At 30.7% G+C, this 27,280-nt stretch overlaps 1 protein-coding gene across 2 annotated transcripts; it reads left to right on the top strand.

The window, feature by feature from the left end:
- Positions 1-172: 172 nt before the first annotated feature.
- LOC148613624 (TBC1 domain family member 15-like) lies at positions 173-22,395 on the top strand. Of its 2 annotated transcripts, none has more exons than XM_088587072.1 (15): positions 173-283; positions 1,807-1,908; positions 2,443-2,581; positions 3,121-3,322; positions 6,992-7,103; positions 9,342-9,536; positions 10,728-10,856; positions 11,539-11,642; positions 12,399-12,493; positions 13,103-13,219; positions 13,828-13,928; positions 14,738-14,837; positions 15,912-16,009; positions 16,968-17,084; positions 18,676-22,395. In XM_088587072.1, exons 1-15 carry the CDS (start codon positions 266-268, stop codon positions 19,081-19,083), a joined length of 2,037 nt encoding a protein of 678 aa, XP_088443198.1. In that variant the 5' UTR covers positions 173-265; the 3' UTR covers positions 19,084-22,395. The 2 variants fall into 2 exon arrangements, with proteins under 2 accessions (XP_088443198.1, XP_088443197.1); XM_088587071.1 differs by lacking the exon at positions 173-283 and adding an exon at positions 536-669.
- The last annotated feature ends 4,885 nt before the right edge of the window (positions 22,396-27,280 follow it).

The following is a 27,280-nucleotide window of genomic DNA, read 5'->3' as shown; positions in this document are numbered from 1 at the left end:
TTCCGCGTCACCTATATCATTAAAAAAAAAATAAACAAAGACAATACACTAGCACTCTATTCGAATTGCTAATCAGAAAGTCGAATGGTAGATAGTTAATCCTAGAAGTAAAGAATTGTACTCTTTAAAATTTAAATATAATTTTAAAAATAACATTTTTTTCTATGAATTTGTTTCAATGGTGTGAGCGGTAAACAGGTGATTTGACGTCATGTACAAAATCATAACAGATTGTCAAATATCTATTTTCTGATAATTTTCAAAAATGGCATCACAATCACAGGTAAATTTTGTGTGTATGAAGCAACAGGTTATGAAATATTTCATTCAGATATGTGTCTTCTATTCATTTAATCGCAAACGGGACTAAATAGACCGTGCTGTCATTTCCTTGAGTCCCAAGTCTCGGACTCTGACTCAGTGAGTCAGTCTCAGCATAGACATCTGAGAATTACCAATGGTTCCACTCTGTCACGTGTGTTAGGTGTTTATTCTAAATTCAATCATGTTTACATATATATATTAGTAACAAATACCTCTTCATAAATTCATTTTCTGTAGATTTCAGTAGAGGAAAATATAATGAAGGGCTTTGGTGTGCATGTAAGTCGCAGGACGCGACACATTTATAGGAAATTTAACAATGGAAATCGTACAAGAAGGCCTGGTGTAAGTTGTAACTGGTTGTGGATTACTTCCCTTTCTACTTGTTTTAACATCATCTGAACTCAAAATTTATGCTAGTAATGTATGTGTACCTTTTCCCAAACCCTTTTCACACACTTCAGTTTTTTTAATTTCTTTTTTGTGTGCAATGTACATGTGACATCTTCTTGTGCAATTGATAAGTGAAATAACTGTTGATACCACCATATGTCGAAATGAACCTTATGACTATTGTAGGAACCATTCAAGAGTCTCATACATGTGAATATAGAAATATGTACATGTATTATTGTTTTTTTAATTGCATTTACATTTATTGCATCTATAAATTGATCTCTACATGTACATGTTTGTATAAAAATGTACATCTTAACTTCTTAAGTTTGACGTAGAGTTTGTATGTTATATTTCAAAAAGTGCTTGACATACTACATGTTCCTTACCCATAAAAAGTTCTGTAGTATTTGGAAAATGTAATTGCAAGTTACATGTATATTTAAAACATGTTCAATATATACAAATGTTCATGTAGTACATACATTTTGCACATGTATATACATGTAGATGATGTCACCTGGCTTAAATACATGTAGATACATTGCAGTGTACACAGAGTATATACATATGTATATGAAGGTGTAGTTCGCATTAATTGGCATTCCTTAACCCAGACATCCTTCACAATTTTCTCCTGGGTATCAGGTACCCAAGCCTTTATTTGCAATTGTCATGTACAATAGTACTTGTAAAATAAACTGTTGATAGTTTCTTTTTAAGCTTTAAATATACTGTAAATTTAACTTTGACTGTAACAGAACAATATAACATACTGAGCAATAATGAACAACACATTAATACAGCATGTACTTTTCTCATTTATTGAATTTACTGGTGATTTATGAAGTTTTAATCTTAGTCTTTATCTTATTTCATGAAAAATGATTATTTAACATGCTAAATGTACCTCTGATATAAGATTTAAAAAAATTGTGACATGAGGTGAGTACTTCATTGCATGTTTTCAATAAGATTTAATAATACATTTTTGTATTTATATGGAAGTTCATTCAACACTGTTACCCCTTCACTGTGTATCAGCACATTCAGAAATGGTCTTATGTTTCTTTTCATTGATTACAGGTGCTGTTTGAAAAAGATAGTGTGTTTATTCACATCAATGTAAACTCCCACCACACTGACAGAGATGCTCACATTCCTGGAAAAGTTTACATACTGCAAAAGGTGAATTATGAATTAAACACTTACAACATTTATATATGTACTTTTAAAGGTGCTATAATGTTTATACAAGATGATTGCATTGCATATTAGTCTAAGGCCAGGTCTTTGTCAATTTTTATAGTATTTATGGATGAACAAAAATAGTGCTATTTTGTATAAATTCGTATGTGTATAATCATGAAAGTTGTCGTAGTCATTAACATGTACATGTATCATTGTGTAGGGTTGATCTGATACATGTAGAAAATACTTTGAATGATGTACAATGTATTTTTTGTCCTGGTCGAACCAATATAGGACTGTTTATGTGAGATAATGCTTGAGAGCTGCATGGAGTACATTTGTATTTGATTTCATATCATTGCTTGATTCACATTTTATTTTAATTTTTTTATGGTTATGAAATAATGATACTTTCCAAGAAAATAATAAAAAAAAATACTGATAAGAAGTATAAGTACAGAGGTACAAAGGTAAATGAATAAATATTCACTCTTAGCAACAATATGCCCAATCATATTATCTACTTTTCAGCCTGAAGGGGTGTTCATAGAATGGAAAGCTGAAGAAATTTTACAGGTAGATGGACAGAATGAGCAGGACTGGGCAGTGATAGGGTCATCTCTTTCTGTAGGGTATAAACCTGATAAAGGGTCAGACTCCGATGCTCCTAGTAAGTATGAGGGAAAAAAATGATTTGTAACAAGCTTTTTGATTGGTTGGTCCTCTTTGAGCATGATATTTTGTATAACCTGCTTTGGTACTGTGGCGTCATTAATATCGATCAGTCTGTGCTCTGATTTATATATCCAACCTAAAAAAATGTTTGATAATGAACCTGTTCTTAATTTTTGATTGAATCTTTTAGAAATTTAATTATAAGGAATGTTTCTAATTTTTTAACAGATTTATACAAAATATCTTGGTTCAGTGTAGTTCCACATACATGTATTTATACATTTTTTATTGACATACAATGTACACAGTAGTTCTACATACATTTACATTATTCAGTGACATACAATGTACTCAGTAGTTCTACATACATGTACATTTATATTGTTCAGTGACATACAACATACTCAGTAGTTCTACATACATTTACATTTTTCAGTGACATACAATGTACACTGTAGTTCTACACATACGTGTGTGTCTACATTTTTCAAGTCAATTTTCACCATAAAACATTTGTTTTTTTTTTATTTTCAGCAAAAGAAGAAGCAAGGAGGAAGTACAATATTAGTTTTGACATTCTAGACTTGAAAAGCTTTAAGAGAAATGCCCCAAACCATGGTTGGGCTTATGTGATATTTATTCTGAAGGATGGGACCACATATCCAGCATTACATTTCCACAGTGGTGGGAGTAAGGCCATGTTACAGCTGTTAGGAAAATCTTTACATATTCAAAGGTATGTTTAGGCCATGATAAATAAATTCCTAGATTATCATCCAAATTTTTTGAAAATTTGGGCAGGGGGACAAATTTACTTTTTTCTTTTTTTCTACAGTACCTTTCACTCTTGATGAAAAAAATATTGTTGTTTATATCATCATCTATGTGCTTGGTGATAAATTTTTCCAGCACCAACATATTGAAACAGCTCTATCGAGCTATACAATGTACATGTCACTAATGCTTCACCTGTACTTCATCAATTTGGAACAAAATACTAAAGAAAAAGCAGGGGAAAAAACTATGATTTACAAATGAGAAGTTATCAAATAACAATTATTATAAATTTGGTATCGACAAGACACAGAATATTTCAGGAAATTATGAGTCGGAGATATTTTTTTAAAATATAAAAATCTGGGTGGGCATGAAAAATCAGGTCAGGCAGGGATGAGCATCTAGGAATTTTATCAGTATGGCCATTAATTTTACTTTTTTTCATACACCCATCATAAGATGTCAAATTTTCATACATGTATCTTGCAAATTTTGTCCATTCATCTTCTCATCTTTTTTTTTCGATCACATTTCTTAAATTGGTACAAAATTTATAAATTGTAGAATAATTGTAAACATGTACATGTACCACAGTCTGCAATGATATAGTTTGTCTTAAATTACCCCCAAAAGAAAGCTGTTTCCCCAGTAAAAAAGAATGGCAGAAAAAAATCCCAAGTTAGATCGACTATTTCCCAATTGGTAGTCGAAGGGTAGGATATGGTTTTCTGTTCAAAATTACACTGATTTATTGTTCATGAGTTGTCATCTTTTTTATGTTGTCCTCTATAAATTTAATCCTTTGAACTAAAAAAGCGAGGTTTTGTACAGTTATTCCAAATTTCCCAATTAAAATAATATATATATTCTTAATAAAAAAGGATGATCTATATGTAGTTTTGAAAAAGGCCAACACTATCACTGATAGTCTGTTTGTCCATCTGTTTATGTGAGCCAAAAAAAGGCCAAAGACCTGAGATACATGTACATGTAGTAAAGTAATCAATGTGAACAAGGTGTTTGTCTTGATAGAAGGTACATATACATGTAACTCCCTTTTTCTTGTTATTTACACTTCATTTTCTGAGACTTTAATCATCCTGAAAAGGGGAAATTAAGGTATACCATGTCCTTTGATACAGCTGTTCATTCCTTCTATTACCAATATGGATTTATATCTCTTGTTTGGGTAACAGGTGTACATGTATGAACTGCATTTTTAAGTAAAAAACTGGTCAAATACAAATATATCTATAAACTTACACAGGGTTATTGGAACATTTGATTTATACTGTATTATGAAGTGTATCAGTTTCCTGTGTAACCAATAACATTCAAGGACATATGATGTACATGTACATATATTTTGTTGTATATACATGTACATGTATGGATAGGTACATTTTGTACATACATTTACTTACGTGTTACGATGTACATATATGTATAGGTACATTTTGTACACACATTTAGGTATGTGTTACGATGTATGGATAGGTATATTTTGTACATACATTTACGTACGTGTTATGATGTATGTATAGGTACATTTTGTACATACATTTACGTAGGTGTTACGATATATGTATGGGTACATTTTGAACATTCATGAACATATGCAGTTGATTATATGAACATGTGTCCAATAATATTTTCCTCCACTGTGACTCTGTTTCCTTACCAAAGTAAAAACTGAGATAAAATTACTTCATTTCCATACTTTCAATTTGTTTTCTGTACATACATGTATAATGTAAATGAAATATCATTAAACTTAAAGTATGCTTAGCATCATTAGATACATGTACATGCATATCTTGGTACAACATGTACAATGGATGTGTACAAAATGTACATGTACATGTCTGTCTGGACAGTAGAAGTAAACCACAGACACATTTTGAATTGAAAACTCCACTCACTAAATCTCAGCTGTGGAGAGTGGAGAAATTAAAATTAATATTGACAGTAGTATACATTGTATTACATGTACTTGATGTATGATCAGCATTTTTGATGCACATACATTCTGTACAATGTACATGTACAACATTGCACATATTCTGACCCATTAACCTTACACAATGCCACCCACTTGTAAAAAAATGTTTACTACAGGTACTGCTTAAGATTTTGGTCCTTTTTAAACCACAGGTATGTGAGGAAAGGACTCTGTATGGCACCCACATAGCCCCCCCCCCCCCTATCATATTTTTAAATCTTTTTTTCTTTGTCGTTCATTTGCATCATATATGCACCAATAAAACATAATGTCAACAATTATATGTGGGTTTTCTATCAATGTCCAGTTCGACTGGTAAGAGGAAAAACCTGGATATATTTGTTGACATTATGCTATATTGGTACATATTTGATGCAGATAAATGATAAATAGTAAAAAAATTCAAAAAATGGTAATGGGGGTGTAGAGGGGTGCCATACAGGATCATGTCCTTATGTCCTCATGTTCCTGTGATTTAAACATGAGTATCATACATCTGAATAATAAAAACAGTTTACATACAAGTTTAGTGTTGTAATTGATTAGACAGCTAAATTGAATTGACGTGAACCCGTAGCTGATGAAAAAAAAGGATTTAGGCTTTACCTCAATAATAATAATGCAGTCAATATTCTTATGTGTAAACTAAATGAAGCTGAAAATTTAAGGAAAATCCTATGTAAGGTGACTTAAATCCATACTTATTGCGTGTATTGGGTCAATTTAAAAATAGCTTCATTGAACAATGATTTGTAAACCTTTTTAAGGAGAAACATATGTTTATACACAGAATGATACATGGGTCATATTTAATTGATTATTACAATATACATGTATCTTAAAAATAGGTTATACACTTGTAAAATGTTTTTATAGTGAGTTATTCAATATTGCTTTTGTGGTTTAGATGTATTGGTACAGTTTGGTGTTTTCTTCATGTAATCTTCAGTTACTATGTACAAAATGTAGCACTTCATTTATAATTTGCATTAGCACAGCTCATTTTTTTTTCAGAAAAAAAAAGTTTTTTTTGAATGACTTTGACCTTGACCTTGAACAAAATTTCCCCAAAAGCAATAGTGATCTCCCTTACCTTTGTATATTACATTATCCTTAAGTTTGGTTTGAGACAGATGTAAGCTTCTTGATATTTTGTCTGGAAACCTCAGCTAAAATGTAAACTTTTGATATTTTGTCTGGAAACCTCAGCTTTAAAGAAATGGTTTAAGTTGTTTGGTGGTTGTGACATTGACCTTAAATGAAATTTTCCACAAATCCACTTATCATCCAGAAACCAATACTGATGCCAGCCCACCCACTGTCACCAAACTAATAGCCGAACTCAATTTTCTTTTTACTCTGCTAAAAACATCCTAGATTCTCATCCCCTCCCTAAAATATATTTTTAAAATTTTTTGTTCATTTTAGGTCAGATTCAAAAATTATTAAAAAATAAAAAAAATGAAATTTGTCTGCTTTCCCTAAAATTTGAACGTATCTGGATGAGAATCTAGGAATTTTTCTATTAAGGCCTTATTTCTGTTTGACTGAGAACAGATTTCATTACATTTATGTAATACATATACATGTTAATGTATTTACATTTTGTATAATTTTTTTTTTCAGATCTCCAAATGACAATAGGTTATTCATTGTTCAGGAGCATGATCCGGACATGTTGTCTAAATCATTTGATGAATTGAACCTGTTTGCTGACTCACAAGGTGATCTAGTCACAGTAAGTTGACTCATTTATTTGTCCCTTGCCTTTCCTTAAAGCAGGGGCTACAGTAATATTTTGCTTTTTGCTCTTAACTTTGGCACCTAATTTTGTTTCGTTTGAAGGATTTACTTTACTTGTATTATTCATTATACATAAAATTTTTCCTGCAGTTGTATTTTGTTTTTTTTTTCATGGTATGAGCTGAAGCATGAAAATTAAGAGTGACAAGCATGCAATGTATAAGGACGATGCTTATTTACTCTCCTTTCAATTTATGTCAAAGGTTAAGGTCTCTGATACTTAAAGAATAGGGCCTTGAGTACTGCTCTTGTTTGATTTTGAGCCTGTCATATTGAGATACATGTAGATGCTTATTTTAAGCATTGATAAAGATATCGGGTACATATATATACATGTAAATTGATTATGAAGGACTTCAGTTAGTTGAACAAATGATCAGCTTTGGGAGGTTTCATTGTATATTTAGAAGATCTGAAGATAAAGGTAAGACAGACTGGTTAAAACACCACCATTTTCCATCAGACATCTTTTGTTTTAATATCTTTTACACTGATTATTGTTGAAAATCAATTTGTTATCTATGTTTAAATAAACTGCTTTGTGTCTGTAGAATTAAGTGTAGAATTAATGAGGTGTGAGGGGAACTTTAAAGATAATTTCTATGTACTGACCTTTAAGTTTTTAAGATTTCATGTACAACTATCAATAAGATGTAGGTAACATGTTTTTGGTATATCATTCTTTCATTTGTATGTTCATTCAATTTAAGGAATAAAATATTAAGGACAACTAATTTTATGCCATTTTTTTCAGTGTACTGTTTAATATCATAATTCATGTTTAGTTCATCTTTTAATCAATATAAGAAGCTTTTTGATAACGTTTAATCTGAAATAGTTTTCATGGAGAGAAAAAATAAATTCTTTGGTTTATCAGATAAGCTTTGCGAAGAAATTAATGTATTTAAATGTATATGCTTCACATATAAATTATATACTTGATGTAATTTTTAAGTGTTAAAAATGATGTTTATCAGTGGAAATTAATAAACTATAAAAGATGTATCAACTGCCAGACTTTTATCTGTAGTAATACTTGTACTTAACAACTGATATCTTAATTATTGTTCATTAATGCTGATAAAACTGCTAGATTCAACAAATATTGTGTTAAATTGTCCTTCATTTCCCATGGATATAAAGCATGATCCCTAATAACAGGTAAATATAATTGAATTATTTCACAATGACAGTGTTGCAAAAAAGGATGGGGAAGTTTTAAACATCTGGATTAAGTATACATTTATGTAGCTGTACATTGTACATGTAATATTATGCATGTACATGTACTATTTTTGGATACAACAAATATAATCTCAGAGGTTATTAGAGTTATGTGTGTACTCTTTTGATAGGTTCTCATCTTCTTTGTCTCATTAAGATGAAATTATTCTTTCCTTTCTTCTACCCGGAACTTGACTTTTTATGAGCAACTCGGCGGGTGTTTCTAGAAAAGCAGAGAATGCTTATAGTACTGGTGCTCCTGGTCACTGCTCCCAGTTTTTAGTGCAGTCCAAGTTGCTCATTTGCTTTTGCTACTTTGTATGTATGATTTTAGTAACTTTATGTTCTTTGTTGTGTATGTCTGTTCTCCATGTCATTGTCCCTGGATAACATTCTTTTGATTACCATTATAACCTTGTTTCCCTTGAATACTCATTCAAACCATGGTTTAAATGATTTTTTAGCTCTAGAATTGCTGTAACAAATTGTCTTTTTTAAAAAAAAAACATTGCTTGTCTGTACATGTACATGTGTTTCAAGGTCTACAGCATATGTCATTTATATTTTTATTATCTGTACTTGTGCACATCTGCTCCTTATTCTAATAACAAAATCTCAAGAACCCTTCATTGGAATGAATTGAAATTTGGTGTGCAGTGTCACAATAATTGGTTGTTACTGTATAATACTTTTGGCTAAGTGCTTTGTTCAATACTTATTTAATGTTCCCTTTCTTTTAAATAATAATTTCATTGTTATATTTGTTGAATAAACTGTTGAGGTTTATAGCTATATATATATACACACCTGGTAATGTATGAAATCCCATGGTAATAGCGTAAAATATAATGCATTGTAAGAGTGATACAAAGATAAATATTTCTTTGTAGTACTTTAGCACGCCATTTAATTTTTTTTCATCCTTTTTTTTAATTTTTTTTTATTTTAGAAATTTATCAAAGATCCGTACACCACATCTTTAGCAGGGTTTTCCAAAGTTACCAACTTTTTAAAGGATGTGTTGTTACAGCCTGATGCTCAGATACCTCGACAGAGAGAGGAAGTAGCAGATATACTCAGTGAGGATATTCCTGGGATGGAAATAAGTAACCAGGATGAACCAGGATATGAACTGATAACAAAGGTGAGAGGTCAGAGTGCAAGGTCTTAAATTTCAAGGATGTCTGTCTCAGTGATTTAAAAATGCATACATGATAAAGGCAATCTTAAAACTTCAATTTCCCACAGGGATGTTTAGCCATTTGAAATGATAATGTCATGAATATGTCAATGTAAAAATTTATGAAGAAAGATGACAAAAGTTTTCATAATACAATGTATCTTTTAAAATGTAAGATACTGTGAAAGTACTATTATTTGGGGGGTACCAATTTTTGTGGTTATTGTTGGTACGCTAAACTACGAAATTTGGTTCCCAACAAAAAGGAGAATACCATTGATGTGTATACTAAAAACCTCATAATCAAGAATTTAAGAATCCATGAACTTGTATTTCTTCCGTAATCCACGAAAATTTGTATCCACAAATTAAAGTACTTTTGCAAACTTGTCTTCATATTAAGAACTTAAAATATTCACACTCTACCAGATTAGAAAAAGATACATATGTAGTTACTGTAAACGTACTTATTTTTGTGGTGGCAAGAAAATTGTGGAAAGAGGTTCCTGCAAAATTGATTTGAAACACTTTGAAATGCTAATCATGTTTAGAAATCATGAAAAAATTTATATCTGTGAACTCATTCACTTGACAAAATCCGTTAAAATTAGCAACCCAAAAATTAATTAGCAGTCTTTCTAAAAATCAGACAGAAGGTGATTCATGCATGTCAAAAACCCACCGAATTCAGTTTTATTTCTTGTTCATGAACAGTAACTGATTACGCAACCAGTCTCAGTTTTTCATTTGGTTGTTGCACTTTTGAGATAAAAATTATATAGATGGTGCATGAAATTTGCACTTTGCCAGAGTAATCATTCTTGATTTGGCTTGATTTGGTTGCTTTTAGTGGGAGATAAATGTATGATTTTTTAAAAAGTGCAAATCTAAATGCAGAAAAGGTTGTTGTTATATGAAAGTATAGGATATGTAGACTAAAAAAGCATCTTTTGTTTGGTGGGTTTTTCTTCACCATGAATCACTTTACCATTGGTAGTGTCTGAATTTTATGTGGACTTGTACTTAATGTGTTTACAGTACTAGTATATGGTTTTCCTTTACTACAAGAAGTTGACATTTGAAAGGTATTTCAGGCAGGTAATTTGTAACAGGATAGTCATGACAGGTTTTTAACATACATTTATTCTTCTGCAGACCAAGTTACCAAATAGACCAGCTGTATCCAGAGGTACACCTTTAACACAAGAGCAGTGGTCTAAACACATGAATAGTGATGGCAAAATCAAAGATATTGATAAATTAAAAGATGTTATATTTAGAGGGGTATGTGCAAGTACATTAAAAAATGCTGTTTTACACTTCCATTACACTATCGATGACAGATGTATAATGGTGTACCACTATCCACTTGTCCATACTTTGTCAGCACTGAATAAATTAAGGGAGGGTACATTTTGTGCTGAACATGCTCATGTAGCCACAATTATAATTTTTGGCTGGGTTGCACTCATGCAAATCAGCTTATAGAATGATGAATGTATTTTTGTAGCATATTTCTCAGCAACTATAAATCGCAGTCACTTAGATAATTGGTAGGCAACTTCAGTATGGGATCTCATATTGTTGGATGCTGTTTCAGGTCTGTTGCACTTTTACCTCCTATTTACAGCATCCTTGCCATTTCTGTCTTCGACCCAAACAGAAATATTTCCTAGAGTTGTCTACCCATTGACTTTTGTTTTAAGAAAAATGCTTGTAAAAATATTATTGATTTTATTATTCATTTGATAATAGTAATAATATACAAGGGTAAAATATGGGAAGATTATAAATTCTATTAGAATTAATTTGCCATTGTAAATATAAATTCAGAATGCTCATAGAAATCAACAAGTATAAACCATGGGAACAAACAAATTTGGGTAAAATTTTTACAGTATATGACTTATTTCTGTATACATTTTGTAGGTAGTTGAACCTTCACTTTTCTCTATACATTTTGTAGGGAGTTGAACCTTCATTAAGGATAGATGTATGGAAGTTTTTATTAGGCTATTATGAGTGTGAATCAACATATAAAACCAGAACTGATGAGAGGAAAAGAAGAGTGTAAGTTTAGAAAACCTATATAAAGAGGCAAGACTAAGATGTAACGACAAACTATATACAGTCAAACTTGTGAACGTTTCCAGAGATACCTGTATCAACAGAACCCTTTCAGACTTAAGTACCATTCTGTGTAAGAATCAGGCAATTGGTGGCACATCATTTTCCCCAATTTAGTTATATTTGCCTAAAAATTATTCAGTACATCTAGAAAACAACCACAAAGCTATTTAATTCATTGGTTAATTCAATAAAATTTCTGCTTTTTTTTCCTTCATGTGCCACACCTTATATACATTTTGCCCGATTCTTAGAAGGAAAAGTGCTTAAATAATTGATGCAGTTACGACTGGTGTTCAGTATACCAAGATTTCATATACACGCACACACATACACATATATAATTGATATGAAGGGAGTTTGAAGTTTTTCAAGGTTGGTTTAGAAAGGTTTTATTGTATTTCTGAAATAAAAACACAAAAATTCAGTTTCGCAAAAATATATTTTTTTTTGTGTGTCTTAAATACGTGAAGATGACAGAAATAAATGAAAAGAATAATTGAGCAATTTGGATGTCACTAAAAACAAAAAGTACTGACCAGGTGTACTGTTAGGGTGCAAAGATCTGTGTAAGGTATAAGGCAAGTTATATGCACATTTGCCTTGATACCTGCATTCTGTGTCTATATACATGTAGCTGTAAGTTAAGTTGAATAATTGGAGATAGATGTATGTGATTAAATTTGCACTGATTTTCAGGGATGACTACTTTAGAATGAAGTTACAGTGGAGGACAATTAGTGGGGAACAAGAGAAAAGATTTTCTACATTAAGAGAAAGGAAATGCCTCATTGGTTAGTAGCAGATTTTAAACTCTATTTGTATGCATACATCAAAAGGAATAAGAAACTTTTATGTTGAAAACAATCTTATACCCTAGTGAGACTAATACCAAGCAAAACACAGTCAAACGACAGTTTTTTTCCTCTAAAACTCCAATTGGTGAAAAAATGGGAACAGGGTTTCGCATGGGAACTTGTAAATTATTGAACTTAATTATATAGAGTTTTGATCTATCAAATGTTCCCTGTGTAACAAATTTTGATAAGTCACTTGAGAATTTAATTCTGTGGTTTTACTCATGGACGTAAGCTGCTACAATGTCACAACACAAATATTAATCCATTTATCATGAAATCTTAATTTATGTTGAAAACACACTTGTTAAGTCTTGGCGTTCTTATGCACTCACGATTTTTAGATATTCACTCTCCAATTCATTTAATATTACCATCACTAAAATATCTAGATTTTTTAGGGTCATGCTTAAAACTTTTTAGATCATCTTAATTAGAAAACCTCACAACATTACAAAGATATAGGAATCTCTATTCTCTGTACCTTCATTCAAGTTATTTATTATATGCGTAGGCCTGAAACTGATATTTGTGTAACTATTTCAGAAAAGGATGTGACGAGGACAGACAGAACTCATAAATTTTTTGAGGGGGAGTGTAACCCTAACTTACAAGTGTTAAATGATATACTGATGACATATTGTATGTACAACTTTGATTTAGGTAAGAATTTTTGTCTTGAGTTCGGTTAATCAGCTTCTTCTATTTTACCCTTTTCTTCTTTTCTAACTGCTTGATATGAATTTTCTTTTTGAGACAATGTTAGTGATATTAAAAGCTTCGGCCAAGGATAAGAACAATACTGATGGTAAAGCAAAAGAAATGTGTTTTTTTTTAGAGTTAATGAAACTATCAACTGGCATTATCTTTGCAATTATAATGATTCTTTATGTCATGCCTTCATTTCCCCCCTTCCCTCGGTGGTCTTGTGCTTGCCTTAAGTATAGTAGGCTGTAGATTCAATTCTTGGCTCACTCAAGACTTAAATATTAGTTGTCATTTCTTCTACCCCAAGCATGTTTTATATTGGAGATAGAGTGAAGACTGGTTGGCCTAGAGTGAGAATATTGTGTCTGAATGGGATGATATGGCTTTCTACAGGCTGATACTTCTGTGAGTTAGCACATTAAAAATCCAGTTCAGCATGTTGTACTAGTATGAAATAGGGTTTGTTGGATCACACAGACATACAGACAAACGTTAGATATCGGGTGAATGTTACACTTATCTTCAATAAATTAATCAATTTGTTTCACATTGCTTCTTTACAGGATATGTACAAGGTATGAGTGATCTGCTGTCTCCTATACTGGTTGTTATGGAGAATGAAGTTGATGCTTTCTGGTGTTTTGCAGGCCTTATGGAGAGAGTGGTTAGTAAATTCAAATGTTATACAACTAGTGAAGTATATTTAGAATGGGTTTATGAATATTTGTACAGCAAATTTTCTATTTGTCAGAGCAGTTAAAAGGCACTGATCATATGTTTACAAGTGATAAAATGTTGTTTTAGGAACCTTGATTTCTATAAAATCACTTTTGAGGAAATTGCCTTCTGTGTAAGTGTTGTTATGTGGGGGAGGGTTATAAATATAATGTATTAGCTTTTAAACTTCTGAATTCTTTTATTTTTGTATTACAGTAAGCATATTAATTTTTGTTGTTGCAAATTTTCACAGATTCTGTCAAGTGAATATACTTGCGGGTATCAATTTTCGCGGTTTTACAAAATGATTATAATTATAAAGTGGTAATAACTGATTATGTGGGTACTTTTTTTTCATGCTTTCATGTCCACCACAAAAATATGGAATATCAGAAAACTGTGAAAATTAATACATTTATAGTATATTATTGTAGTTACTGTTGTATAACTTAATCTTTTCATACGACTTTACGTCATAGGGTAGTTCTCACAGTTTTCTAGACAAAAGCAATTCTTGCAGATCTACTCAGCAAACTTTTATTTCTCAATAAAAATCATTGTATGATAGCTTATTTTTTTAGAGCAAATTATCAGCTATCTGTTTGACATATTTTCTTGAATTTTAGGCATGAACTTGTTTCTCAGGAGAGGACAAAAAATTGGTTGGCGAAAATTGCTTGCTGGTGAGAACTACTCCTTGACCAGTATATGATAAATATTTATATGATTTAATAGTCATTTTTTTTTAAATTTCAGTGTAAGAATTTTGAAATGGACCAAGGAGGAATGAAGCACCAGTTAGCTCAGATACATAAACTAATGCAATTTACTGATCCAGAATTATGTAGTTATTTAGGTAAGAAGTTGAATGCAGTCAAGCTGGTATTAAACTTCTTTTTGCCTCAAGATCATGAATCCATTTAATACAAAATGAATGAAAAGAGCAATTACTTTCTCGTGAATTCAAAGTAAAACATCATTGACTGTCATAGCATATTTTATACCCCCACTCAAAGGGTGTGTAAATATATTGGAATGACCTTGTCTGTCCATATGTTTTAATTTCACCATAGATATTTCGGCTCTCAATGGATGGATTTATTTCAAATTGGTTTGAGACTTTATATAGATAGGTCATATTTTTTTCACTTTGGTTGCTATTTGCTTGGAAATTTGGCATTTTTTGTGAGAATATTCATTACAAAAAAATTGAATCCCATTGGATGGATTAATTTTAAATTTGGTGTGTGGCTTGATATATGGGACATAAGTTGTAAGTGATTTTTTTTTGCTGTCTGATATCAACTTCCCATAGTAGTGTTGGAATACATAGATAACAACACTTGCAACTCATGTTATTGACATACCACACAATTAACTCACATAGCACATTTGTAGTATCTTAGGCTTCATACAAAAGTTACTGGACAGTACTGTGATAAGCTGTAGTAACTAAAATTTAATGTTTAATTATTTTAATTATTTTAAATTAATTTAATTATAAAGATCTTTCATTTTATTCTTTAGCAGTTTCTACTACATTTACCCCCCTTTTGCAAACTGTTTTTAAGAAGTAGCCGTTTTCTGTTTTCTTGTCATTTGTCTTTGATTTAAACTCTTGTTGTTGCTAAATACACTGTACATTAGTTTTAAGTGAAACAATATTACTATGCAAATATAGTAATATTTCCAAGACATATTTTATTCACTTTGTAGCCGAATTCTGCTACATTGTATTTTGGATTTTGCCATTATGATTATTTTTTTTTTTTTTACTGTATATTTTCCATTAATTTTGCCAATTTCCACTTTGTTTGTTGACCTCCTTAAATCTTCCCTGATTTTCCTTTCGTTAATTAAAACATACCTTACTTGCCAAAAACTACACAAATGAAGTTCTCATTTTTACATTTTTTGTTTTTATTTACAGAGAGCCATGATTCTGGAAACTTTTATTTTTGTTTCCGATGGATATTGATTTTATTCAAGAGGGAATTTTCTTTTCCTGATGTGCAAAGATTATGGGAGGTAAGTCAGATATGCATCAACTTGCAATCCACTTGCCCTTTCTAAGATATAAAGCATATGAAAAACTGATATGACTGTCGATTCAACAATTGTTATCGTGACCTGACAAAATTTTCAGTGGTGTTTATGCTGTTCGTTTTTCTTTGTCTGACATTGTTTTTCTCATCATCACGATTGTTGAATCTTCTTGTATTGACTTTTGTTCCTTGTTTACCTTGACCCGAGACCATTGAATCTGGGCTAGATTTTCTCCCGGTTTGTAAACATCCTGAAAAAATTTTATTTCGAGATTTTCCCAGTGGGTATTCAAGTGGCTTTTGAAAGCTTTCACAGTTTTGGATTTAACCATGTTATTTGGTAGGTTGTTCCATACATCCACAACTCTTTGTGAGAAGTTGAATTGTCTAATATTTAGGCAACAGTTTTTCTTGAAAATTTTGTGCTTGTGGCCACTTGTACTTGTTGTTCTAATAGGGAAGATTTTTTTCATGCTGGACATGGTTGATCTTGTAAGTTTCCACCATATCTGTTCTTAATCTCCTGTATTGAAATGAAGAAATTTTTAGGTATCTTGGTAGCTTAAATGACATGTTTCTAACTAGTTTTGTGGCACGTCTTTTTTCTTATTGCTGTATAGAAATTCAATTGAAATGATTCTCCTATCACCGAATAAAATCAGTTGTTAATTGACTCATTCAAATTGGTTACAGATTCTTTTTTATATTTGATTATTTGTTGTAACATACCTTTTAAACAAATACATTGAATATGTTTAAAATAAAATAAAAAGAAGCGTGATTTTATCCAAATTATTTTAAAATATAACTTTACCTAATTAAAGATTCAGTTAAAACCTTCTTAAAACAGTTTCTTGATTTTAAGGTCTCACTCATTTTTTTAAGCTGCCTCAGAAAGTCTCAATTTTTTACCAAATATATGATACATCATTTTATTTCAGGTTCTGTGGACGGATAGACCCTGTAAGAATTTCCATCTCATCATCTGTTTAGCAATACTAGATACAGAGAAGTCAACGCTCATTGAAAATAAATTTGGGTTTACTGAAATTTTAAAGGTATTTGTACTTATGTAGCATTCCAGCTAAGGATTATGCAAAATGTGATTCTTGGGTTAAAAGCCTACATATTTTTATTTTTTATATTTTGTTTGAAATGGCATAGTAAACAGAAATTAACATGTGGTTTTTCATATAACCGTGCTCTTAGGAGATTAAAATTGTATAGAATGCACGGTAGATTTTATAATTAAGGGAGATAACTCTGTAAATGACGCACAAATACAATAGAATCTACCGGATTTTCAATGTTGATTATCTTCTAAGAGCAGGCAGATTTGAATGAATAATTATACATTTCATAATATAGACCCATAAAACAACTTAAGTACAAAAATAAAAATATGTAGCCTTTTTTAGGGTGTATCACATTTTTCAGATTTTGCATGATTCTTACAAAGACAACTACTTACTGTTTACTAAATTGAATAATCTCCCTTACTCCATAGTCATTTTAAAAAAATAAGTTTAGTACCAAATGGTGTTAAAGCTTGTGATGTGAAATAGGTTGGACAATTTGAAAGGATGGCTTCATTTGTAGAATAATAAGGTGTTACATTGGACTGGCAAAATTATGATATAAATACATGTATCAGTTGCACTTGCTTGCATCAATGTGTAAAAGTCATAACATCTTTTAACATTGATTATAAAAATTGAATCCAAACCTTAGGGAGACCTTTATTGAATGAAGTAAACTGGCATTCAGAGATCTGATTTGTAGGTTAATAAATATTTTTTTTTATAATTTTGGAAGGTACTTCCCTCCCCCTCTTTCTCTCTCTTTCCCAGAAAATCCTTGAAATTCTAAGAAAAACCTTGAAATTAATGTCAAGAGTGTTGGAAGCATGTGCAATTCTATTAATGTTAAAGAAGCCAATTTTTGTTTTGCCTAAGGTATTCCATTTCCAATGCAGGCATCAGCAGCCACATTGAGATTTGAATGTTAAGTTTTCTGATTATGCCACTTGTGCTAGATGAAATATATTTGGCTTGCAGTTGCATTTTTGCATTTAAATATCACTTCATCACAATTGACTATTTCATGCATACATGGCTTTCAGTCACAGTCTATTGAGTTTGAAATGTCTTAAATGTTTTAATGCTACAGGTAAATTTTCTTACCAGCTAGGTTTAACATGAACAACTTTTACTAGTTCAGTAAGAACTTGGTATGTATTTGCATTAGCGTCACTACATCATAATTTAAGTAGGTAGACCTAGGGTAAAGGACATAACTTTTGAAATCAGTGATATGTTTGCACCATATTAAATTTTACCAAAGCCTATGAAGTTTTCATTTGAAACAGAATGAAATCAGTCCAAGTTACTTTGATGCTTACTTAAGATCAGTGAACAATGTTGAATTCAAACATTCCGATGATTTGTTAGAGTTGTGTCCCTTATTGTAGGTCTGCCTGCTTAAGATCTGTTTCAGGCATATGTACAATGTATTCATAGTCACTGTTAAATTTGGAATAACAATGACCATGTGCAGTAGGTAAGTCATATCTCACTGTGACCTCAATGACAGCTTCAGAACTGTAAAAAAACTCATGATCATTTGAGAGATAAACTTTTCTATTTTCAGCACATCAATGATATGACTGGTGCTATACATTTAGAAGACACACTAAGGAAAGCTGAATCCATTTATCTTCAACTTAAACAGAGTAAAAAGTTACCGAATCATTTAAAAGAAATCCTGGGATTTGAAATCACAGATGATTCAGCTACAAGCTCAGCTAGATCAACTCCAGCAAGTACACCAATAATACCTGCAACTCCTGTTATTACTCCAACTCCAATTGTTCCTGCAAGTGCTCCAACAGTTCCTGAGCTTGTGCCAAAGTTAGAACTTTCTGCACGTATCCGTGAAAATGGATTTAGTAATCCTAGTTCTGGGAGTGGAACAGCTGTCAGTACCCCTAACAATGACAGTAGCATAGAAATTTTAGCCGATAATTGTGAAATGTCGGTAAATAACTTTTACAACTGAGCCTAAAGTTTAGACTTTGTGGAGTAATTGCTATAGGGCTTTCAATGTGTGCCGGATGGTCAACATCACCTTTCATTGATGTAATTGGAGTTAAATGAGTAGATGGTCAAGATTTTAGCAAGTGTTACAAAGGAAATGAAAGGTCATCAAAACCATTTTATTCCAGATAACCAGGAATTTTAAATAATACCATTATCATCATTGTAAAAGCTGAATTGCATTCTATTTGCAACCAAACATTATTTTAACCAGTGTCAAAACTGATGGTTGTTTTGTCATGTAGTTCTAGCCCAAAGGTTTTGATAAGTATGACATTGCTCTTCAAAATATCATGGTGCTTTAATTAGAACAAAACAGTTTGTTAGAATGTTTTTATTGATTTTTTTACTTCTGTAAATAAGGACTGATTATGTCCTTTTCAATAGAAAAAAAAAGGTTAACGAGAAATACCACCAAATTTGACACTCACAATTCTTGTGATCTTTCTTTTTCAACTTTAGTAGTACACCAAATAGGAAATCTGACGGATCATAGCTAGAGTTTTTGTAAATGAATATTTCCAAAATCTTGTGAAAGCTAGTCTACTGATGTTATCTCTAACTGTATATAGATGTCTCATCTGTGATAAATGTGTTTACTTATTTTATTTTAGTCAGAAGATTTCATATATTGTGATGTATTCTGTAAGTGAATCATGTTTTTGAAAATAAGGCCAAATAAAATTATACCTCTGTTTTTTGTTACATGTCAGAAAAAAATGGATTGGTACATCTTTTTGGTTGGGATTTTATTTTATATTATTTACTTCTTTTTCAAATTTCATAGAAAACAACTTCAGAAACATTTTATTAACCAGCCGTACATTGTGGAAACCGAAAAGTGACAACCATCTGTAAAATATCAGGTTGTTTTAGTGGAACTTTCTCTTGTTTGTTAACTTGAAAATAAGTTGGTCAGAGGGTCAAGAGATGAGTTGGTTGGGCACCTGAAAACAGAGGTATATTTTTATTGGCTTAAGTAATGTTTTGTGAGTTTCCTTTTAGTAATTGTAACTTATGGTAAGTAAGGATTATTGTGCCAATCTGCAGGCAAATTTTATTTTTCTGATATGCAGTTATGGCTGTTGGAATAAAGTGAGATGAAAAAAGAAGATAGGTATGTGTACTCAACTTCCCAAGTTGAAAAATAATTTAAATGTTTTTCTTACATATGGGAAAAAAATATGTGGGAACTCGAAAAATTTGTACCCTACAAACAATAAGATTTTCAAAGTACTACATGGATCAGATGGTTATTGATTATTATAGAGTTGTGAAGTGCTTTGAGACATTGACTTGTGTAAAGCTAGTCCTATACTCACTAATTTGGATTTGATTGTATACTTTGACAATGTAATGACCTTTGGACTTGGACAGTTGTCATAACCTTAAACATTGTACAAGGTTTTGTTTAAAGAGGTTTTAGTTCATAAATCATGGTTATGCTAATTTTTGTTCTCTGAGAGCATATTGAAATAATAAAATAAATTACAGTATGTACACAAGTTATCTTTAATTGTATGGCATGTATGTATGTATGTCTGTTTGTCTGGATGGATTTATGTGAGTGTGCTGAATTCTGTGATAGATAGGTGTGGTTGTTAAAGTCATATTTTATATTTTTTTCAATAAACAAGGAGTTGATTTCTTTATATTTTTTGTCCCATCTTGCAATTGAAATAGAACCCTTATTTTCTTAATCATGTTGGCATTTGTCTGTTCGTATAAATTTACTTCGACCTCAAAATTAATCAGCATTAAGTGAACCAAGGATGTGCAATAAATGTATATTTTTCAAAGATAGTCCATGCAAAAACCAGGCAGTTGATGGCACATGACAAATTTTGTTTTAAAAAAATGTTCACCCATTTTGTATTACAAACACAACCTTTCTCAAAGTTGAATATTTTTGATTCACTTCATCAATTAAAGAAAAATAAGTTACATGAAAAGCATTGAAATTCATTGAAGGAAGGGAAATAACTATTTATTTTTTGAAAAAAATGGTTGCTATGTGAGGGAACTTTTAAATCGTTTTCTGAGCCATCCATTGTTAATTTAAAACAAAAATTATATTATTTGACACTTGTATGTTATATACATTACAATGAAGCAGAAATTTTCCCAGTGCCACCTATATCAAAGGATCTGCCTGATTTTTATGTGGACAGTCTCTTAAATATTGTAGAAATGTAGTTGGGGTTTTGTATCAATACTTTTGATTAAACAGAACATCATGATTCAGTGACATTAATTGAGTTTTTCTCTTAAAAAGAAAAAAAGTATTAAATATTGGTTCTCTCGGGTAGAAATTTTTAATTGTATTTTATCATGTTCATAATGTTATAATTTTAGTGTGTGTGTGTTTTTTTTTTAAATATAACAAAAAGAGTTTTGGCAATCACATCCTTATTTGAATTTATACTCCACCCCAAGAATATGTATATTTTTTCACTCCTTCACATTTAAGTTTTTAGACATCATTACTAAATGAATTGTAGATATATTTTATTATCAACCAAGCACTTGAATAGTTCACTTGTTTTGACATGACTTTAAAATTAGATCTAACAGAGATCTCCAATATCTGTATTATTTGCCTTTTGTTGTAATCATTACTCCTACATGCTCCGCTCATACAGTTCAGAATCAAAAAGCCTGTCTGTCTTTTAAGTTCTTGCTTTTAGTAACATGTCACTATGTACAAATACATGTACACATGTTGTGGTACTTTAGGTCTGGTTTAGGTTTCAGCCTTTTGTGTCCTGATATCAAAATTAATCTCAATCTTTGTTAACAGACATTATTTTTCTATTCTTAAAACCTGAAGTATACCATTTCAAATCTAGATTTTAAGATTCCTTTATTTTGTTATATATTTTCTGTGAATTTTGCCAATTTTCTACTTGCATGTGTTTTTATTCAGGGTTATGCTTTTAAGTTGGTACTGTTAACAGTATTGTAATATTGTTATGGTAAGAATTGAAACAAAGTTGATTTTGCATATTATCAAATCTTATAACATGATAAATATATATTTTAACCTATATCGCAAACATAAACATATAAATATTTTAGTCTAAATAACAAAATTGCAATAATGATTGTACACATTAGTTCGTGATTCTACAATATTTTTCAGCATGTAGTGGTTGCTGATATTTTTGTGGTACAAAAATTACATGTAAATAACAAAAAAACAAAATGCAAAGTAATGTTTTTATAAAAACTATTCCATCAAAGAATTATCTGTTAATAAAAATATTTCTTGTAATATATTCATGTAACATGATTTACTGAACTTCAATCACCTAAAATAGTTGTTATACTCTACAAATGATTAAATACTGGTAAAAAAAGCTTTATAGTTAGTATCCAGAAGTTCAACTAATGCTGCTTTTGTAGAATAAAATTTTGAAAGAAGGGATCATAAGGGCTCTGTAAGCCCCCATAAATGACTGAAAAATTAACTTCAAGTGTTGAAGTTTTGGTGTCTTGAACCTGTATCATGTTGGGAAAAACACATGGATTCATAAAAATGAAAAAAAAAAACAACAAAAGAACGGCTTGAAGTTTACTAAAATACGAATTTTATAAATATTGCTTTTTTTGTTGCCTCTTACTGATTATCAGGAAATTGGTGTAAAGATCCAACTTCATATTTAATAAAACTTCCATTATTACATAATTCGTCATATCTGATAATATTAAGTTGTTTGCTGGATGTGGACAGTTTTCTTGATGTATATGTGAAAAAAAATTACAAAAAAATAACCATTTTCAACAGATGTGGTTACACGACATATAATTTGGACAATGAACAAAAGACATTAATCACTCGGTTATCAATTTTTGTGTTTTGAATACGGTAACATTTATTTTTTTTTACAACAGAGTTGAAATGTGTGGTTTGTAACCCGATCATTATAATCTATACAAGTTGAGCAGCTGTTAAAAATATATCATCAAATGCTCAAACTCTCTGATCTTCATATTTGTTATCACACATCACTTCTTTTAAAACCATTCTGTCTACGATCTGGATAGTCTTGGATACTGATAACCTTTTTAAACCTCTTTGAATTCCATTGAATGCATGAAAAGTGCTAGTGTGTCTTTGTTGCCATTTTATTACTTATCAATAATGTATATGTTTATGGTGAACATTCCTTTAGATATTTTCAATTATATTTTTATGTTTTGTTCGAGAGAGATTTTCAGAATATATGTTGGTCATATTTAATAATTACATGGTCGTCATGTTGTTTTATTTTGTATAGAAAGGCATCTGTAAGATTAACCCTGATTTTTTCTCTCTGAGCTGAGTAAAATTGTGATTTTTAAAAAAAAATGGATATTGTGTACTAAATATGTTCAAAATTGTATTAAGAAGTGAATGTGGGTATATGAATGCAGTCTTAACTGATACATGTATTAGTAATAAATAGTAAAATTCAGCTCAATATGAACTTGTTTTAATTTTAATTTTAATTTGAATAAACCAAATTAACCAAAATTGAAGGCTTTTGCGAGCTAAATGTGTATTCTTCATAGACTGTGGTTGAAGTTAACTAAAATTGTCTAAGTTTAGTCTGAACTTTGTGCTTCTGGTAAATCAATCTTTCAACCTTTTATCTCTGTTTTGGTTGGAGGGGAGAGGTTACAGTAAATTTCAAAATTAAAATACATACTACATATGTCAGATTTTAAGCCTTACCAAAGTAGTATATAGTTCGTTGTATTCTTTGTATGTGGTCAAAGTTTACAAGATAAGATCAAACCTTTTTTACCAATTATTGAACGACCGTTTTCTGTTTCAGAATTAAGATTTTTTTACATATCTTTTAAACGAGAGGAACCGAATTTGCAGTATTTATGCAATATTAGTGTCTTTGTACTTTGAAACCATTGGATTGATGACACTGCTGTTGGACTTGAGGTCAAGAGGTTATTCATATTTGTTTTGATTTTCAAGTATACATGGTTTTAATGCTGTTGATGAGAGATAAATCCTAGTAAAACAAGTGGAAACATCTGTGTAGCATAACGGAAATGAATTGCAATATTTACATGGCTAAAAAGCAATAAAAACAAAAACAGTTTAAACATGAGGACGTTTCAGGAACAATCAGAACGACGCAGGAAAAATTGCAGCATACGTTAGGACCACCATGAATCATTACATGAAAAACAAGTATATAAAAGTCATAGGGTAATATGTTTCCTACTGGGCTTAGAATATTGAAACCGCATGTTTTATTGTGTGCAAGAATGAATTTTTCAAATTAATCCGAAAAAACACGTTACATATGTTTTCAAGTATGTAAAGATACTGCCATTTTTCCTGTGAATGGACCTTGTGCACAGGGAGGGTAAGCGTTTGGTGTGTGGTAGAACATGGCTTTTCCATTTTTATTACACTTTCAAACTGAATCCGCTGACTATATGCCATACGACAAATTGTGGCTTACATGGTATATTTTTTATCATCCGTCTTTTTAGATATGAACAGTGTAATGTTTAAATTTTTCGTGTTTTTTTTTTGTGATTTGCATTCGCCTTGTTTAGGTGATATCATAATTTAATTTTGATAAGTTGATTTTTAATATATGTACTATTTCTGTATATAATGTACTATATGAGAAAAATACCTGTCAACTGTAATACATGAAGATTTTTACATAAAATACGAAATATTGGCATTTTTTTATTTTTTATTTCTTTTTTGTTGAGTATTAAATATTGTCTTCATCTAAGTATATACATATATTTATGACCTTTAAGAAAAGAACGATGTATCAAGCCAATTAAAAAAAAAAACACCACGTCAAGTCAACAACAAAATAAGAACAATTGGTACATTTTACAGTCGTTTTCAGTCATTAAAATGGACTTGATAAATTAGATTAACAAAAACAAAACACAAAAATATTGTAAAATAACAATGTTAAATATATAATATGGTACATATTACATAAGTTATCAATAAATAACCAATTAAAAAGGTATCCTTCAGAAAAAATGTATGTAAAGCTTTCACATAATTGTTATAAAAAAGTGCAAAATTTTACCCACAGTAAATCTTAAAACAAAAATAACTTCTTGATAAATAGCCACAACGAATCGAGAAAGGTATACCAGACAGAAATTTTGCAAACTTTTCTTCGTCATTGTTTGCACACACCCTTTTCCAGTCACTTTCCCGGAAACTATAAAATTGCTTACAAAAATGGATATAATGGCGGCAGCCTTTACTCACGTAATCAAAGATATTTGACTTAGTTTTGGAGTATATGATTATGTTACCCATGACCTCCGTCTGATAAATCATATGGTATGAAAGATGCTATGTAATAATCTATATTGATTAAGTGCATTTTGAATGTTATCCGATATTTTTATTTAAGTTTGGAATTAAGTTTAAGTGTATCACAAGCTAGTTTTTAGCTCTTACATGATTTTCTTAATGTATTCGATTCTATCTCACCTCCCAAAAAGACTATATTTTGAAGCAGATTGAGTGTTAATATATATGAAAGAAGTGTTTACACGGGGATGTGCGTCATTGTGGTTAGTTGAAAGTTTCCATCTTTTGTCAATTTTGAAATGACGCTTGTCTTACAAGTTCTCTATCGCATAAAAAACAACCTTTATAGAATAAATGTATGACAATGTGAATTGTTAAAAGCATCTAGGACACTTTTAAGTCTAAAAACAGACAGAAAATACGAAACGCCGTCTAAGATTGTTGAAATCTTCCCAAAAGTACGAATCACTTTTTCATGAACTTGCTTTGTTTTTGTTTATTTTGTTTATATATGGTTGACACTAGTTGCCACTTAAATTATATTACTATTTCTCTATATCTCTATTTGAATATGTATTATCTGCATATGATATCAAGACAAATATTAAATGTGGAATCGCCTCTAGTAATTACAAAATCTCATGTGGATATTTACGAACTATTTCAAATTCCATGTTAATATTCACGTTCCGTTTAACAATCGTTTAAACATAAAAATTAATAGTTCAAAATACAACAAAATATTTTAAAGCAACATGATTTTAAGGACTGAAAACCAACATACAACATGTATTTCTTCATATAAAAAGCTTTTAGTTAAACGTACATTTAAGTCTAAAAGCGTTTTGACCAATCATCGGAGAATTTGATGATTAATAACATTAGATAAATTGTTCCATAGTCCGTTTCTACAACAACGTATGTAAACACGTTTTGATTTGTAAACCAGATATTGAAAGTGTGAGTGTTTATAAGGCGAGGAAGAAATGGAGATTCATAGTTTTAAATGATTACCTTTGACAGATAACCAAGGATTATAAAAGTGGTCGAAAATAATGTGGATTAATGTGTGTCCGAAATGTATGAAAAATGTTATTTGAATGAAGAGAAATAAGACAAATGATATACTTAACTGATAATTGAAAGTGAAATAGTCGAAAAAAAGTCCGTGAATTTACTACAGCAGTAAATACACAGGTTTAATCGTTTTATATAAACACGGAAAAACACATGGTACTTTCCGAAAAATACATCTGATAACAAATGTCAATTATTCTTTCTTATCCAATGTGGTATTGCATAGTGGTAGGTACTGTTGCTTGTCTGTCTGTTATAACAAATTTCATTGTTTTGTGCGTATGGTTGAGGAAACGTATTCGTTCACACACAACAATTTTACTTTCAATACTTGCTGTATCAGATAGTATGACTGCAGTATGTACATTTATGAATAGTTTTGCCAGTTTTTTAAAGAACAAGGAACTTGCATGTAGCTTATACGGTTGGAGTCTAAATGTTGCTATCGCGACTCATACGTTTTCGGTATATCTAACAACATATTTGGCTGTTCAGAAATTTGTTATCTGTGCGGCGCCATTCAAAGGATCACGGTACTGTAAGAAGACCACATCTGTTATTGCAATCACTGCATTATTTCTATTCTCAGTGGCATTTGTACTTATTTTCTATGGAAGAACCGATGTTGATACTTCTTACGGAGCGGACAAGTCTGTTCAGTGCTCATCGGAGGTTTTAGTTGGAAAACAAGATCAAGAAATAATTTCAAACATAAGACTATACATGCGTTTATTTGGAATCCAAATATTACCTATGATATTAACATCAATATCTA

Source organism: Perna viridis, chromosome 6, assembly GCF_037379345.1.
Source record: "Perna viridis isolate PV_CMFRI_1.1 ecotype Kerala chromosome 6, ASM3737934v1, whole genome shotgun sequence".
Lineage (NCBI taxonomy): Eukaryota > Metazoa > Mollusca > Bivalvia > Mytilida > Mytilidae > Perna > Perna viridis.
Note: the sequence above shows the minus strand (reverse complement) of the source record. Positions and strands in the feature narration are given on the sequence as shown.